This window comes from Semicossyphus pulcher, unplaced genomic scaffold (genome assembly GCF_022749685.1).
Source record: "Semicossyphus pulcher isolate SPU_LCO1_2020_fin unplaced genomic scaffold, fSemPul1.0.p SCAF_4, whole genome shotgun sequence".
Lineage (NCBI taxonomy): Eukaryota > Metazoa > Chordata > Actinopteri > Labriformes > Labridae > Semicossyphus > Semicossyphus pulcher.
Genome location: NW_027211715.1, coordinates 26,530,114 through 26,545,879, shown reverse-complemented (window position 1 = coordinate 26,545,879; position 15,766 = coordinate 26,530,114). Strand labels below are relative to the sequence as shown.

The window sequence follows — 15,766 nt, the reverse complement described above, 5'->3', positions numbered from 1 at the left end:
AGCATTATGAGGTAGAGCTGGGCAATATGACAATATATATCGTTACAACAATATGAAAATGTCTATCGTATGTGTTTTTTTATATCGTCTCTATCGTGATGTCACAAAACCAGTAGCTGAACTGCTTTATGGCAATTTTAACATCGTTTTGACTCTGCTTAACGAGTGAACCTGGAGCGAACCATAGAGGGAGGCGCTGTTTTTTAACATGGACATTAATGCGCTGAAAAGGACCCAAGCGAAAAACAAAAACGCCCTACATAAAAAGAGGCGAGTGGGAGTGTAAGGAAGCGATGCAGAGGTTGCCCTGTTCCTTCTTGACAGGTAACAATAGCTCTTACGGTAACAGCTTACAGTAGCACTGAGCTTCAACACCTAGAGGTAAAAAGGTGGTCCACACCAAGAATCAGAACTATAATAACTTGTATTTATTTGAACATTCTCTCCTTGGCAATCTCTCTTTGCCTCTGTGCTGCAGAGAGACGCACTGCACAACGGCTGCGCGGCACACACCTGTTGTAAAATGCGTGTGCATGTTTGGTGCGTCATTTGGTGGGAGGGGCTTAGCGGAGTAATACACAGAGGCAGAAGGTTTTTCCCCATTGTAATGTTCATGTTACTAACTGCCACTTTAAGCTATTTGTAACATTTTTATCCCTATTTATGAGTAAATGTGATGCCATTACTATAATGACTGTTATCTGCAGAGAACATTGCAATGGCCATCACCTCCATTAGCTGCTACACTGCATCTAACTCACAGTAAGGGAATTAGAGGAAAAGACACGTTTTTAGGAATACTAAGAGAATACAGTATAAGCAGAAGAATGCCAGGAGGAAGAAGGGATCAGCAGTGACATGTACAGTACGATGCATTCACACCTGGATTGTCAGGGAACAATGAGGTTCATACCTGGGGGGTTGTGGTGCTGGAGCTGGTGTGGGGGCCACAGTGGGTACAGTGGTGACGACACGTCTTGGTCTGGCAATCTCCTCACCTGGAAACAGAATGAAATCTGTCAACCTGTGACTCTTGCATCATCATTTTTGTAATTCGTTAAAAGTAGACAAGACGATGACTTACTTGATGTGTTCCTTTTCAAACCCTGTAACATGAAAATGAGATAAAATGTAAAAACCCAAAAACATACTTAAAATGAGTCACTAAAATTAACAGTGCTACAATTCTAATAATATTTGTCTTTTATGCTAAAATCACACAGACCACTCAATGACAAATAGGCAAAATACATTTAAAATGTCAGTGCAGTCCAGAAAAATATTGTTAAATAAAAGAAGCTATGTGGTTAAAGTAGAATTAAATGAAGTAGTAGTCTGTAGAGCTGAACTTCAGCCTCAGGTTGACTTAATCTGATCTGATCTGATCTTTGACGTGTGCAACCACCTGACCAGCTACAGGCTACACCGGAGCAGGTCGTACATATGCACATGTAAAGTGGTGCAGCACATGTTGTACTGTCTTTTAAAGACAGAAATATAGAATTGTTTTGCCTTTATTAAAAGCAGACAAAAACGAGGAGGAGAGAGAGAGATCGGGAATGAGATGCAAAATAAGGTCCACGGTCGGATGCAAACCTGGGCCTACAGTCAGTGTCCTCCCCCTGGGCCACTAGGCCACCCAGAGAGGGAAATATTTCACTTTGCACTACATGTATTTCTTAAATATCTATGACCTCAATTAAATTGGTAAAAATAACATTTTAGTAGCAATTCTTGTGTATCTACCAACTCTTGTACATATTCACACGTCCTGTTAAAACAAAGTAAGATAGGCTAATCCTAACCTGCATGACAGTGGTCATTTTACTGTAAATGCCACTTCTTATACTTTATAAAGTGTTTTGTTAAACATTGTACATTCACAGAAATATGACACAGAAATGCCTGTCAACAGCCCCAATAGCTACTGCATATTGGATAGAAAGGCATAAATATCCACCGATCGTGATACAGAAGTCCAAAATTCAATAACAACAACATTGTTAGTATCAAGTTAGAAAACAGCAACTGGGTGAACTGCTGCTGCTGGCATCAGAAAAATTGGAAAGCTTTCAAAACATGCTTTTGAAGTCTTTAGAAGCCACCCCCGCTACCAGAGAAGGTGTGAGGATGATAAAGTTGGAGCGTAAGAAAATTAAAAGAGTGATGAGTTTTGATGTTGGAGAAGCAACAGCACAACAATATTTCCTCTGCAGCTGTGCCTTTAAACACCCGTGTGTGCGTGCGTGTGCATGGATTCACCATGAGAGGGACACAAGAGGCCAAGAAAGGCAGAGGGCAGATATGTAGAGAGAAGGAGGGAAGAAGAGGGAGGGACCGGAGCAGATGAGAGGAGAAGACACGACGATGGGGAGTGACTGAAGTAAGACATCAAAGGGTCCAGCTGTCAAAAGTGCAAATTTTCTCCCACTACAGAGACCAAGCATGAGGCTTTTAAAGATGCAAAACAAGCAGGCTTGTGATCTTGAGAATCTGTAAAAATAAGTCACATATTTATATAAATCTTTAAATATTAATGTCAAATCAAATGAGCTTACAGCTTTGACCCGTAGCCTGAGCCACTGCACCCACCTACGCATTTTCTGTCTCGTTCAATCAACTCAGAAGACAAGGTGAGGAGCAAAAGGGAACAGGAAGCATGTGACATATTTCGAGCCTGACCCCAGGGAGACGGGAGAAAAGGACACTTACCGGGCTACGTCTCTGTGACCAGCAAAAAGGAAGAGAGAAGAGATACCTGGTCAGAGAGTGACAAATCAGTAAAGCAGACATTATATGCATCAGGAGAAGAAGATTGTTTGGGCCTGGCTGGTCAGATTTGGGAATAAAGATTCCAAAAACTGTTTCTGCAGCCTCACACAGTTAGGGGGTTTTGAGAATATATACAAATCGCTCCTAAGTCAAGTGGGACATAGCTATTGACACATTCAAAGTGTTGATGTTGAGGCAAAACAAATTGTACCAATTAAAGGCTCAAAGATAAATGAGGATATTCTCTGATGTAAAAAATATACAAGACATATCTTCCCTCTCTTCCTCCAGTCTTTCATCTTTAAATGTCTCCACTCCCGTCCCTTATTTCATATCTTATTAAAAACAATGTAACTTTTGCTATTTAATAATCCCTGCGAGTGTCCTCTCTCTTTCCCTTCAGTCTCCAATCACCCTCTTGTTCTCTTTAATTTCTGCTCAAACGTCTCCATCTGCCTGCGTCACTTCCACCGCGCATCATCCCTCTCTCCCTCCATCCCTCGCTCTTGTGCTTGTTCCAGTTGTGCAGCGAGCCATGAGTGATTAAAGTGATGTAACAAGGGGGTGGGACACGCTGGCAGAGGGGATTAATTTCATTGGGTAAATTGGGGCAGGACACAGCGCAACGCTCTTTGTCGTAACCAATCGTCTTCCTCCTGCTGTGCGTAAACAGGAAGGACAACAGGAAGTGTTTAGAGTCGTACGCTGTGACCTTTTAGCCTCTGTGTGTTAAAGGTGATTGTTAATCCCCGACAAACTGTTGCGTACAGGAGCGTGTGCTGTTTAAAGTAGAACACTCAGATTAATTGTGAAATATATATGAAATCAAAAATGTAAACGATGAGAAGAACAGCTTTTTTATTCAATTTTTGAACAATAGAATCATTGCATCTTTGTTTCTGGTTCTAGAGTCAAATAGATGAGTCATATTTGAAGAGAGAGTCAGCTGGGTTGTAAAGCAACTGACTTTGCCTGAGGGGACTCTCCATGTAGACCCGACTGCACAAACTGGCTACACTAACCACACATATGAAATATGAAGAAGAATTTCAGAAATTCAGCACAAGAGTGAGATGTTTGTCCACCAAATTAAGCCATTTCTGTTTCATAAGCTGGGAAGGGAAGAAGAATATGCAAAGCAGAACCTAATTTGTGTAGTTTCCAACATTTTAATTCCAACCCTGACCTTTTTCTCACAGCCGCTGCTGCTTGTAGCCTCGTTATTTGGGCTGAGAGCTGGAATCTCAAGACTCCAGAACCAATTAAAATCAGATTTAAGACGTCTTAGTCGGTGGAAACAACTTAAACGACAGAGCTCTTGTACTCCAAGTAATCAGGCAAAAAAAAAAAGAGCTATAAAAATGCTGAGCGGAGCACATTACCTGCAGTACAATGTATGACACCACAATGAAACACACTCACACCAAAAGAAAAGTCAACACTGGCTATTTCCCTATAGATGCCGGGCTGATAATAAAGCCTATAGGGCTGACCCGAATGCTTCGAAGCTTCAATCGTCGCCATGGTAATGGAATGGAAAAAATCCCCCTTTTCAGCCACAGATGTTAGGAGAGCAGATAAAACACAGATCTGTGATCGGTTTATAACAACACAGCGCGGGGAGGACACGGACGCTTGATCACGCTGATCTTTCTGTCTGTCTGTCACTGTTAACAGAGACTCCAGTCTGCTGTGTGCTTCATATATTTCAGTTATAAACCACAGAGCTGTTGAGGAGCATCAGGCTTCATGATCGAACAAAGTTTTATATCATGTCATCACTTCAGTCCGTAATCACCCGCTCCCTCCCCGCTCGTGCTCTCCCCCTCTCAGCACTGCGAGTCTGCATCACAGTTTTTATTAATATATTTAATCGAATAATTGCTGCGGAAACTTCAAAGCCCAAAAAAAGGTATTCGGGACAGCCCCTTAAGCCTACATCTTTGTTACACAGGATTGATATCTTGCTGTATTTGTATTTAATTTACTTTTAGCAACACAGAACAGATTATGAGAAAACACATGCATAAGCAAACACTTGGTATTGAAGGGGATGAAAGTGTACACAGTCAAGAGTAAACACAAGATTTTAACAAAACAGCATGCAAAACGAAGGCTTACCGGACTCCTCTACAGAGGATCGCAGCATTAAAGACAGGAAGATAAGAGAGAAATAAAAAGAAGAGGGGAGGAACAGTTAGAAGATTTGAGGGGAAAATATATAAGCAAAGCATCTGTGTGCAAAGTAGGCTGTTGTGTACATCAACTGCAATCACTAATACAGACTGGTGTGCTACTATGGCTCCTCACTCTACACCTACACATTACCCAGAACTCCTTCTAACGTGATGTGAGCACCAAATCCAAGCGAAGGTTTTCAGCAAAACAAGTTGCTAATGTGCCTCTTCGTGTCCCTCTCACAAGCTTCTGTTCACATGAATAATTTATGAAGAATATGCCAAATATTACTAGAGAAATTAAGCTCAAGCAGGCTGCTAAATACAACTCACAGTGTCTACTGAAGATATCCGTTTCAGGTTTTTTCACAGTTGGGGTAAGAGATTGTAAGAGACTGCAATGTCATATTTACATGCAGAAAAACAACTTCAAGAGCAAGAGAATAGGACTGTACAGTCTCTGTTGTTAGTCGAGGGAATCACATTGATATTCAGATGGCTGTGGGCTTGTTTTTGAAAATAAGAGCAAGTCATAAATGTTTTAGCCTGTGCATGAAGTTTTACTGGTTTAGCTCAAGTAAAAGTTATAATAATAATAATAAAAATAAGAGCTAGAAAGAAAAGCAGCGAAAGGGACATGAGCACTGTTTGCTCTTAGAGTCCTGTTACCATTTGGCTCCTCTTCCTGTAAAATGGGGCCATTTAATTCTCAGTCCATATCCGAGGTTACCCAGAGTTGCCAGGCACTGGGAGTGACTGTGTGACTCATGTAATTTATGTGTGAGCAAAAAGCTCGGCCCAGACAAACGTGATGCTAATTTGTACTGGTAGAGGTGCGGGTGGCAGTTTCGTAATCACAGCGACAGGACAGTAATTCAAAAGGCTCAACCTGAGTTAACAATCAGGTGGCTCGATGGCATTTAAATGGATTTCTGAGGGGTTTGGATAAACGTATTTCAGAGTACATGTCTTGGTCTAAGAAAAAAACCTCAGGAATATAACTTACAACAACAAATACTTTCAATTCCCAATGAAAATATCAAGCAATACTGAAGAATTCCCATCAATTTTTCCAAGTTGATGTATCGTAACTCCAACCAACAGCTTAAAACTAAAAAAACATGCAATTAGCAATGATAGAAAATAAATACAGGCAACAAAAACAAGCAATAAATGCAGATACTTAAGATGGTGTAACAAGCAAACAGCGTTCAGCATTATATTTGTGAATGAAAACACCCACTCAAAAAGACAAAAACCACTAATGCCTCCTACCTAAGCACGTGCACACAGACATTACCTGCATGGAAAGACGTTCACACCTGATCAGGTTAACAGAGCCAGCAGGCTGGATTAAATTATTGAGTCCACAAGCTCAAATGACCACAAGCAGTCTCACTGTACAGCGGGCCGACACACAGGTTCAATGTGCCCACTTTCCTACCTGAATTATTCAAGGCAGACACCCAAGCTAACTGTCTCACTGAGGAACAGAGGGATTATAGGTAGGAGCTAGAAAAGTAGGGGAGGCCAAAGCCTGTTGGGGAGTCTCACTGCTTTTAACAGACCGTCTTAAAGGAGATGTTGGCTGGAATCTGGACTCTTCAACAGAGCTGTATCACTTCAAACAAGAGCTTCACACTCGGCTACTTGGCAAGGACGTCTGAAATGGTTTGTGTTGTGGTGGGACATCTGTCTTGTGTTAAACCAAGTAACACAAATTAACTATTAGTAATTCAAACGTTCATATAAAATCAGCTGACCGCACTTACAGCTACTTGGATTGTGGTTTCAGTCTAAGGTTCAAACCTGAGACATAACATGCTGCTTGTTACTGTCTCATTAATATAAACTTGTTCTGTTGCCATGTAAGAAAAGTAAAGCAGTGACCTGTTTAGAGCTCCTAATAATAGCTAAAACAAAACAGTGGGATAAAGCGGCAGAAAATATAATGTAGAGAGAGAGAGCAGCTCAGTATGCCTTAAAAGGCAATTCAAAGGGACCAAGAAGCAGGAGTGGTTCACACGTACACATTATAAGCATCTAAACGCTAACACACAGCCTTCTGTTAATGAAAGGCGGCAACGGCGTCAGAGCTACTCACCAGAGGAGACGGGGACAGGGCTATGTTGCCTATTGAGGCTTTGAGTTCGTCGACCGAGGGCACTGACACGACTTGATCGGCCGGCAGCGGCTTGATCTTGATTTTGAATTTTTTCCTGTGGTCCTCCTCTCCTTCTGACTCATCGGAGGAAAAGAAGTGTCCCTTTTTGGTGATGGGAGGTGGTGCAGTGTCAAGGAAAAGAAAGGTTCCCTCCTCAAAAAGGCCAGAATTTATTACATTTAACTTATGTAATATTATAAATGATGCTTAATGATTGTGTCAGGGCTGCCAAACTGAGGAACTACATCCCTGGTTGAGCTAGCCTTAATACTTCAGTGACTACCTTAAAATCTCAACTGATTTCTATAAACCTGCTTTTTGGGGATTTTACTTCTGTCTCTACTTCCAAATCATTTAGCCTTTTTCCTAACTAAAATGGTGACTCAAACTATTTAATCTTGTAGCATTTCTTTCAATTACTGTCTAACTGCTCTTAAAATATCCCTGCTGCATAACTGATAAAGTGGAGATACAAATCAAAACCTAAGATTACTGGTAAATTAACTTACCGATAAGACAATTGTAGCCAAGACTAAAAACAAAATTAGACTGCACGTCCCTCTAAATCATAGGAACCAACTGAGGAGGTAACTGCAAAGTGATGAATATAATTTCACCATCATAACAAACGTTTACGGGAGGAGAACAGAGAATCACTTCTGCTGATACAAGCTGACAGTCTGGGTTCAGGCTCCATGAAGAAGTCAAGTGGCTTTTCTCAAACAATGCAACTTCCTGTTCACGTCTGGAGCATCAATGACTCATTCCTCGCGCTGTTTTACCTTTATTTAGATCTGTGTTAATTGGATGTTTTTACACTTTGTTGACGCACTTCATGAGAACTGTATGTCACGATGTGCATGTGTGGATTTCTCTGTAGAGTAAGACGAGGATATTTGATTATTTAGATTTATAATCACTGATTTTGCAGCCTCAGTAAATTCACATGTGAATACGATTTCCAACACAAAATGCTCTCACCAGTACGCACTAATTTAACAAATCCTGTACTAATAACAGAAAAAATTCCCTTGTTTTTTCAGCCAAGGTAAGTTTGCAAAAAACAAAAATAAGACATGACAACTGAAGCAGAGCTGAGGATATCTCCCTCTTCTGACTCCTCATCAGGTCTGATGCTGTAGCCCTCATCATCCACCTCAGGGGAGTTCTGAAACAAAAAGAGCGACGCATTATTAAAGTCTTCAAATAAGAACAGAAAAAGAAAATTGCAGGTTAATTGAGCTACAGTTAAAGGAGCAATTCACCCCTGGAAAAAGCCACTGTCACTGAAGCAATAATATTTGAAATTGGCGCCATAGCTGTGGAGAAAGTTGTAGAATGGGTTTCACCCATTCTACATTCCTACAACACCCAGCGTGCATTGCACCCCTCCCTCTGAAAGGAACGACCCAGCGAGAGACGCTGGAGTGAAATACTACTGTTTTTGCTGCAGGCAATGGGTCAGAGCGGTGCAGAGTCTGAAATACCACGAGAATACACGAGAAGTCTACATTTCAAACCTGATGATTTTGAACGAGACATGACATCGGGGGCGGGTGCCCTAGATTGAGGAAGTGTAGTTTAGCAAGCTCCCTGGCCTCTGCCAGATGATGCGTTTTACGTAGTCTGGCGGAGGTTTTCCAGGGCCCATTGGAGAAGTGGATAGTGTCCTCTAAAGGCACAGAGCCTAACTGTATTTCTTTCCTACCACAATGGCATTAGCTCCCCATAACAGCATGATAGGACTGAGGTTGAAAATCGGCAAACTGGCCCTTTAAAGTTCCAACTGATATAATTAGACAATAAATCACACATCTCCAGTCATAACAAATGCTGTGTTCCCTGCTTAACCCTCTGAGGCTCTTAGGACATTATTGTCCATTTTTTGCAAGTTTTTTTTGTCGTCTGGCCACCATTTTGCCTGTGTTAATGCACATGGCACAATTTTTTGTAACAACATTTTGGAAGTATGGAATTTTGGAATTCAAATATACATTTTTCTATAGACCAATAGAACACTGTGATATGAATTTACTACCCTATTTAGACGTTATGGACAAAAATGTCCACTTACAAGAACTGCTATAAAAATAGTACAGATTAATATTTTTTTTCCGCTTTTTGGGTTAAATCTTTTGATCAACTTCAGTCCTGATCAAAACTATCAAATATTGAATAATTATCAGGATTTTAACCCTTTAATTGCCAGTTTGAAAACATGAAAATCATATTTCTTGTGAAATAACACACAAAAAATGAGCTATTTTCCATATAACAAATGTTGGGTGGCTGGGGCATTTTTGTTTAATCAGTCTTGGATATGTCAAGGATTAACCAAAATATTGACGTTGATGCATTATTAGTTTTTGTGTAGCATCAGATTTAAAATTTACTACCCTATTTAAAAGTTAAGGACAAAAATGTCCCATTAACTCCCATTCAAACCACATTTTTTTATCTCAAAGCCATTACTGATTATAATCATGCATTCTGTAATGTTAGGGTTTCATTTTTGAGAAAAATAGTAAAATCTGTCATTTTTACTGTTCACCTCTAAAATCAGCCATTTACTCATTATAGGCCTATGCACACAATTCTTGTTATTGCTTGGTGATAAAACCTATGTAAAATACTGCAGTAATACTATTTCCGCTTTTTTTCCACGTTTCCACTGAAATAATTTTTAAATCAGCATCAGATCTTTCAATTCTTATTTATTTTACATATTTGAACATTTGACGAGCTGAAATATCAGTGGAAGACAATAAACCTACATTATTACTTTTATAACTTACATATCTGTCCCAGTCGATGTCTCCGTAGAAACCATTAGGGGCTCCGTTGGTCTTCTTCTGAGACTGAGCAGAGAGAGAGTTTGATTAAAATCCCACCAGACAGGGACAGTACAGTGTATTCTACACTACTGAGCTACCACTGGATGTGTCTCTATGTTAGCTACTGTTCACTGGAACTATGGTGCTACTAACTCTACCATATAAATCATGGTGCTGTGTAACCTCGATGTCATGTGAGACTGTCTCACAGTTTCCTGTATTTACTCACACAGACTTTATTTGCTCTGTTTTATCACTTCAGTGTCTTTAAAGTTTCTTGAAAGATATATCTTATAAAATTATATATTTAATAATAATGATGACTATTGTTATTATTCAAGATGCTGCAAATAGTCCAAATGTGCTGGACAATATTTAGCATTTAGGTCTCTTTAACTACCACAAAGGGATTTGTTTTTGCACAAAGCCTCCTCCATGCGCCTGCTCATACAAAGAAAGCTGAAACAGCAACATTGGTGGCTGCCTAATGAGTTGAACAATGCACCGGGATGGCTACAATCTCTACTCTAAATACTAGATCTACTCCACAGGACTAGAGACTAAAGTTTAGTACCGAGTCAACCTCTTGGGGTTCCTGGCAAGTAAGAAAACAAAGCACAGAAAGTAAGACTTGATTTACCCCAGTCATACAACGGTAGAGGGAACAGAAATTTACAAATTAATTATTTAGTTGACGCATGTTAAATATTTTGTGTTACTTACACCCCCGTCTCTGTCTGGGGACCCCCTGTGAGAGTTTAAAGAAGAAGAGAGAAGAAAGTAGAGCATGAAAGTCACTTCACATCGCAGCTCTTCACTTTGAATATCAAGTGCTTTGCTAATTAGTCGAGCAGAAATATTTGTAAAGAGGCATTCAAGGAATCATATCACCATATCCACACACTCACAGACATTTTACTGTAAGTGTGCGTGTCGCAAACAGAGTCACAAGTTGGATAAACAACTTTGAAAAACTATCACACTTACAACATTTCACAAGTGACACACTTGCTCTATTACGTCCTGTTTTGTTCCTGTTGTATTTGCTTACAGTTAAACACAATTTCAGAAAATTTCTGCCTTTAAATGACAGAAATAACATCAGCTCTATACAAACAAGCAATTTCAAAAGTAGAGGGTATTATACATAAGCCCAGGATTTCATGGATTCATAATAACGTGTCATAAAGGAATTAGAATGGCACTTCAGCAAACCTATTCAGCTGTGCATGGTTAATAGAAATTGACGTATTACGTTTATTTGACAGGACCTGTACTTAAAACTAATCCTGTAATTGTTCTCACTTATCGTAATCCTTTTATTCTGCTGTAAAGAATCTGCACAACCCGCTAGCATAAATCAATTCTCCTTCTTCCTCCAATTCAGAGGTTTTAGCCAACAGTGTGGTCGACTGCACAGCATCATTGTTAACAGCTTCAGCAGTGGAACAATTAATATGCTCCATCTCTGGATCACACAGTACACAGGAGAGTAACAACTCACGTGGAGTCATTGTCCTTCTCTTTCTTCCGTATCCCAAAGGCCTTCCTGGTACGTTTTTTCAATCCTGAGGAGGAAAAAAAGAAAAGAGACTATTGCATGATGAGACACCACATGCTCGGCTAAAGGTGGTGTCTGGGGGTGGGTAAAAGGGTAGATGGGGTCAGATGACCTGTGTCCATCATCCATGAGATTAAAGGCAGTGTTTTGTTATGTATTATTGAGTGACAGGCGTGAAGGCAAACACCTTTTTTCAGAGCTTTAAATGTGTTCATGGTCATTGCAGATGGACAGACAGCCTTGCAATCCTTGAGGAGTTATCAAGGAAAGGAAAATTCATTAGAACTGTGAAAATCAATGCACCAAGAATTTTACAAGAATAGCTTAGACCGCCATAAAGCACCAAGGATCCTACTGTAGGTCAGACAGTCGATAACAACACTTCGATCCGTGAGGCTAAATAAAGTATGTGAGAGTCCTAATGTCCTGACTCGCCATATGGCCGCGTGTTTGAATCCTTGGACTAACTAAAACCTCAGCCTCAGAGGAATTCAAGCCTTGCTGTACCTCCCCCTCAGACATTAACTGTTTACAAGACAGAATGTATGGCTTTGACTAAGGCATCAGATATCCAGCTGAGGTAGTGGAGCCGCTCAGTGTTCAACAACAGTGAGTTTGTTTTGGCCTTGAGAAACGTTTCTGTATGTTTGGGAAAGCCTTAAATGCAAACTGGACTTTTAATCAGACAGTAAATCTTAGATAGTAGATGGTATGTAAACACAACCCAGTGAGTCAAAAAGCAGTGTACAAAAAAACCCAAAACAAGACACATTTTTTTTTCATCTAAAAAGTGAACTGCATCCTATATACCTGTGCGACCAATATACCAGTATAAAATGAAGAGAAAGGTATGTTATTGTGTTACAGTATTTTACCCAGACGATGAAACCCTACAACGCTTCGTCACGGACATGCACCGTCATGATCGCCATTGCAGCCGCCACCCACTCAACCATCAACGTTACCGTAGGCTGCCAGCCACCGCTAGCTACAGCACTGGTAGCTAGCAGGATTGCAAACTCGACATGGTGAAAACAGATGGTTGGCTGTAATTTGTGTGTGTTTTGAATGTGTTTTAATTGAAAATAAATTGAAATAGTGTTGAAATCACTTAATAAATAGCTTTAGAAAACCCTTTTCCCTCTGAGATAGCCCCTGAAACACAGACTGTGTCTTATATTCCGGTGCGATTTATATTTCAGATTTTACGGTTGTAATAATGCAACATTTTCAACTTAATATGACTCTAAACAAATAATGTTAAGACAAATAAGGTTTCTGTGTTCTCATGTGTTTTCACATGATCCTTTTAACAACAACAACAACAACTCCTGCTCAAGCTTTCTGCTGCACTAACAGGATGTCCTCTGGATGAGAAAACAACGGAATTTACAAATGTGCTAAACAAAATCAACAAGGAAGCACTGTGTTAAACTGGAACATTACATTAGGGCATTTTGTTTTAGTGATGATATTAACTGACGTATTTCTTCATCACTGTTTTTCTGTAGCTTTCTTTTTTCCCTTCATTCACACATTCAGAGGAAAGTGTTACATTTCACGTTTTAAATACTCAATCCAATCATGTCTTCTTCCCTTTGGATGACATTCAATAACAATCCATGTGTGCTTTCTTCAAGCTTGAATACAGATGAGCTATGTTTAATTTAACCAGCTGTACCATAATGTTATGCCAAGCAAACAGATCTCAAATGCTCCTGGCCCATTCTTACCCAAGATGAAAGCCCAGTTGTCCCCCTCCATTTCTTTTTCGATAATTCCTCGACTCTCATTCTTCTTTGTCTCTATACGGTCGCAAACTCATCACACCATCGCATAATCTTCCTCAGACAACACGTAGACACACACTGAGCCTCAGACCAGGAACCTGATGCTACCTGCTGCTAACCCACACACACGAAAGCAAACCCACACACACAAACACAGATAAGGTATCATGATCCTGCGCTTGAGACGCGTCTGGTACTCAAATTCAATACCAGTGACTTCAGTCTTGAATTAAAGACAAATGTCAAAATTTCTTACATTTCATACATTATTTTGGGGGCCTTTTACCTGTATTCAGAGGACAGTGAATAGAGTCAGAAACGGGGGAAGAGAGAGTGGGGATGACATGCAGCAAATGGCGAACCCGGTGCCGCTGCGTCAAGGACTGAGCCTCTACATTTGGGGTGCACGGTTTAACTGCTGAGCTAAAACAGCGCCCCGATTTAATACCTTTTTTGAATGTAAATAATCTTGCCGGCTGCATCCAAATTGGAAAATGGATTGCTTAGAATTGCTGCTGGCCATGAGGACAGGTGACACCCACCCTCTCATAGATCCTTACGTATTCGGCCTTGCATCCCTAAGACCATTCTCACAGCTCAAATGAATGCAGAGGAAACGCACACAGACTCAGGAAAAGGCTCGACCTTGTGTACATACACAAAGGTGGGCAAACATGTCCCTGCAAACATTATAAGAGCATATGCAGAAACATGAACACACCTATAGAATCAGAACAGGATTAATATTCATTGGCATTAGGTGATGATATTTGAGGATGTAGCATGTTTGTATAAAAGCTCTAAAAATAAGACATTACTCAGTGAGAGAAGGAGGTGAAAAACCATTTTTAAAGTATCCTTTCAAGAACAATATATTTGTTGGGAGAGAGCTGTAACCATCACACAGTTTGCGTGGGTGCTTGTGAGTAAGTGTTGTTTGGTCATTCTGTGCACACATACAGACGCCTCTCTGCACATAATAACTGATATCAAGTTTTACTCCCCCCCCCCCCCCCAGTAATATTACTGAAGGCTTCATCTTATGTGCTGACAGTTTCCTCTCTCGAAGCTTGGTGCTGAATCAGGAGCTCTCCATGTGAGGACATTGCGTGCTCTCTTAGTCTTTAGTGTAATACAGGGAGGGAGATTTAATTGTTCCATCAACAGCTGTTCCACTAAGCCAACCAAGTTTCAGCACTTCTGTTACAGCTTGTTTTTAACACGCTCTGTATTGAGTCAATTCTCTCAACTGTTGCTTCAATTATTATATTTATTTATTTGTTTTTGTGTCTGATGCAACACAGAAGCAACATCCTCTCCCTGCTGTGGCCTAGTTTAGAAATACCTGTTGATTCAATGTCGAAATCTGTTTGGGTGTTATTATCCTTCATTGAACTGCCGTGTTATCTTCAGCTTCCTACAGTAACTTGTACCACGCTAGCATCTGACACCATGAAGACATACTTACTAGAACAAACTTTTAAGACTCTAAGTCTTGTCCGTTTTCAAACTGCGCTTGCTCGTCAGCCGGCTGTATTTCACCCTATTTGTCAGAAGTACATTTCTTTACAGTCCCATCCATATATAACTCTGATTTCCTGCCCTTCTATTGGCCTCTCCTCTTTTTCATTCCTGAGTTTCCCTCTCCTGTAAATCCAGCCTTGCCCCCGAGCAAGAGCTGACAGGTTTATAGCGATGCTTGTGAAAGAATATATAGTGGTTGTTTGTGTGTGTCAGGGTGCACATGGCAGCTGTAACCTGGCTACAGAAAGTCTGCACTCTGCATCCTTTTCACTTTTAAATTTCTGCCTTTACCTTTCGTTTATTTACTCTATTTAATTTGCTTGTTAAGTATTACTGGCAGTAGAATAAAACCTGCCTTATTGCATTATGGGACATCTGTCCCTAAGCTGCATTTCCCTGAAGTGTTCATCCACAGGTTGTTGTTTTGTTTTGGGACATGGGAATAAATGGCACTAATGTAACCAAGTCTACAGTAAAAACCCAGAATAATGTAACTAATGATTCAGTTGACTCTTCCTTAATTTGTTTATCTACAAACACCTCAAACACACACAAAGACCAGACCAAATTCTGATACAGAAACTCCTACATGACTGAATTGACCAGCACCATTTTAACATATGACTAACTCTTCTGAGTTTACAATACAGCAGAACCTAAATCTGATTGGATGACGATGATGTGAACACATGAATGCGTATGGCAGGGCTTAATTAACAGGCAGCGAAATAACAGAGCGTGCGGTACACACTGTTTAATGACTTAATGGCTTCCGTTCAGAGGGATGCTAGCACAAGTGCTAACGTAATTAGCGGCCTCTTCAAGACACAGTAATGTAATTCCAAGAAAAGCCAAAGGACAGGACGCTGCCAAGGCTAAAAAACCCGACATGTCAACTCCAGAGCAGCAGAACGCTGACCAGAGTCATTAAAGTTTTTGGCCCC

The 15,766-nt window shown here is 40.4% G+C and overlaps 1 protein-coding gene across 1 annotated transcript in view; it reads right to left on the bottom strand.

Annotated features, from left to right (window-relative positions):
* sgip1a (SH3GL interacting endocytic adaptor 1a) overlaps positions 1-13,424 on the bottom strand; it is a 35,488-nt gene extending 22,064 nt beyond the window's left edge. Inside the window, exons 1-9 of the mRNA XM_069679398.1 lie at positions 13,242-13,424; positions 11,452-11,515; positions 10,671-10,695; positions 9,909-9,971; positions 8,218-8,281; positions 7,054-7,232; positions 2,713-2,724; positions 1,085-1,106; positions 914-998 (exon numbers count right to left, since the gene is read on the bottom strand). Of these exons, the coding sequence (XP_069535499.1) occupies positions 914-998; positions 1,085-1,106; positions 2,713-2,724; positions 7,054-7,232; positions 8,218-8,281; positions 9,909-9,971; positions 10,671-10,695; positions 11,452-11,515; positions 13,242-13,272 (545 nt within the window). The 5' untranslated portion in view covers positions 13,273-13,424. The remainder of the gene's footprint in view (positions 1-913; positions 999-1,084; positions 1,107-2,712; positions 2,725-7,053; positions 7,233-8,217; positions 8,282-9,908; positions 9,972-10,670; positions 10,696-11,451; positions 11,516-13,241) is intronic.
* Positions 13,425-15,766: the final 2,342 nt, after the last annotated feature.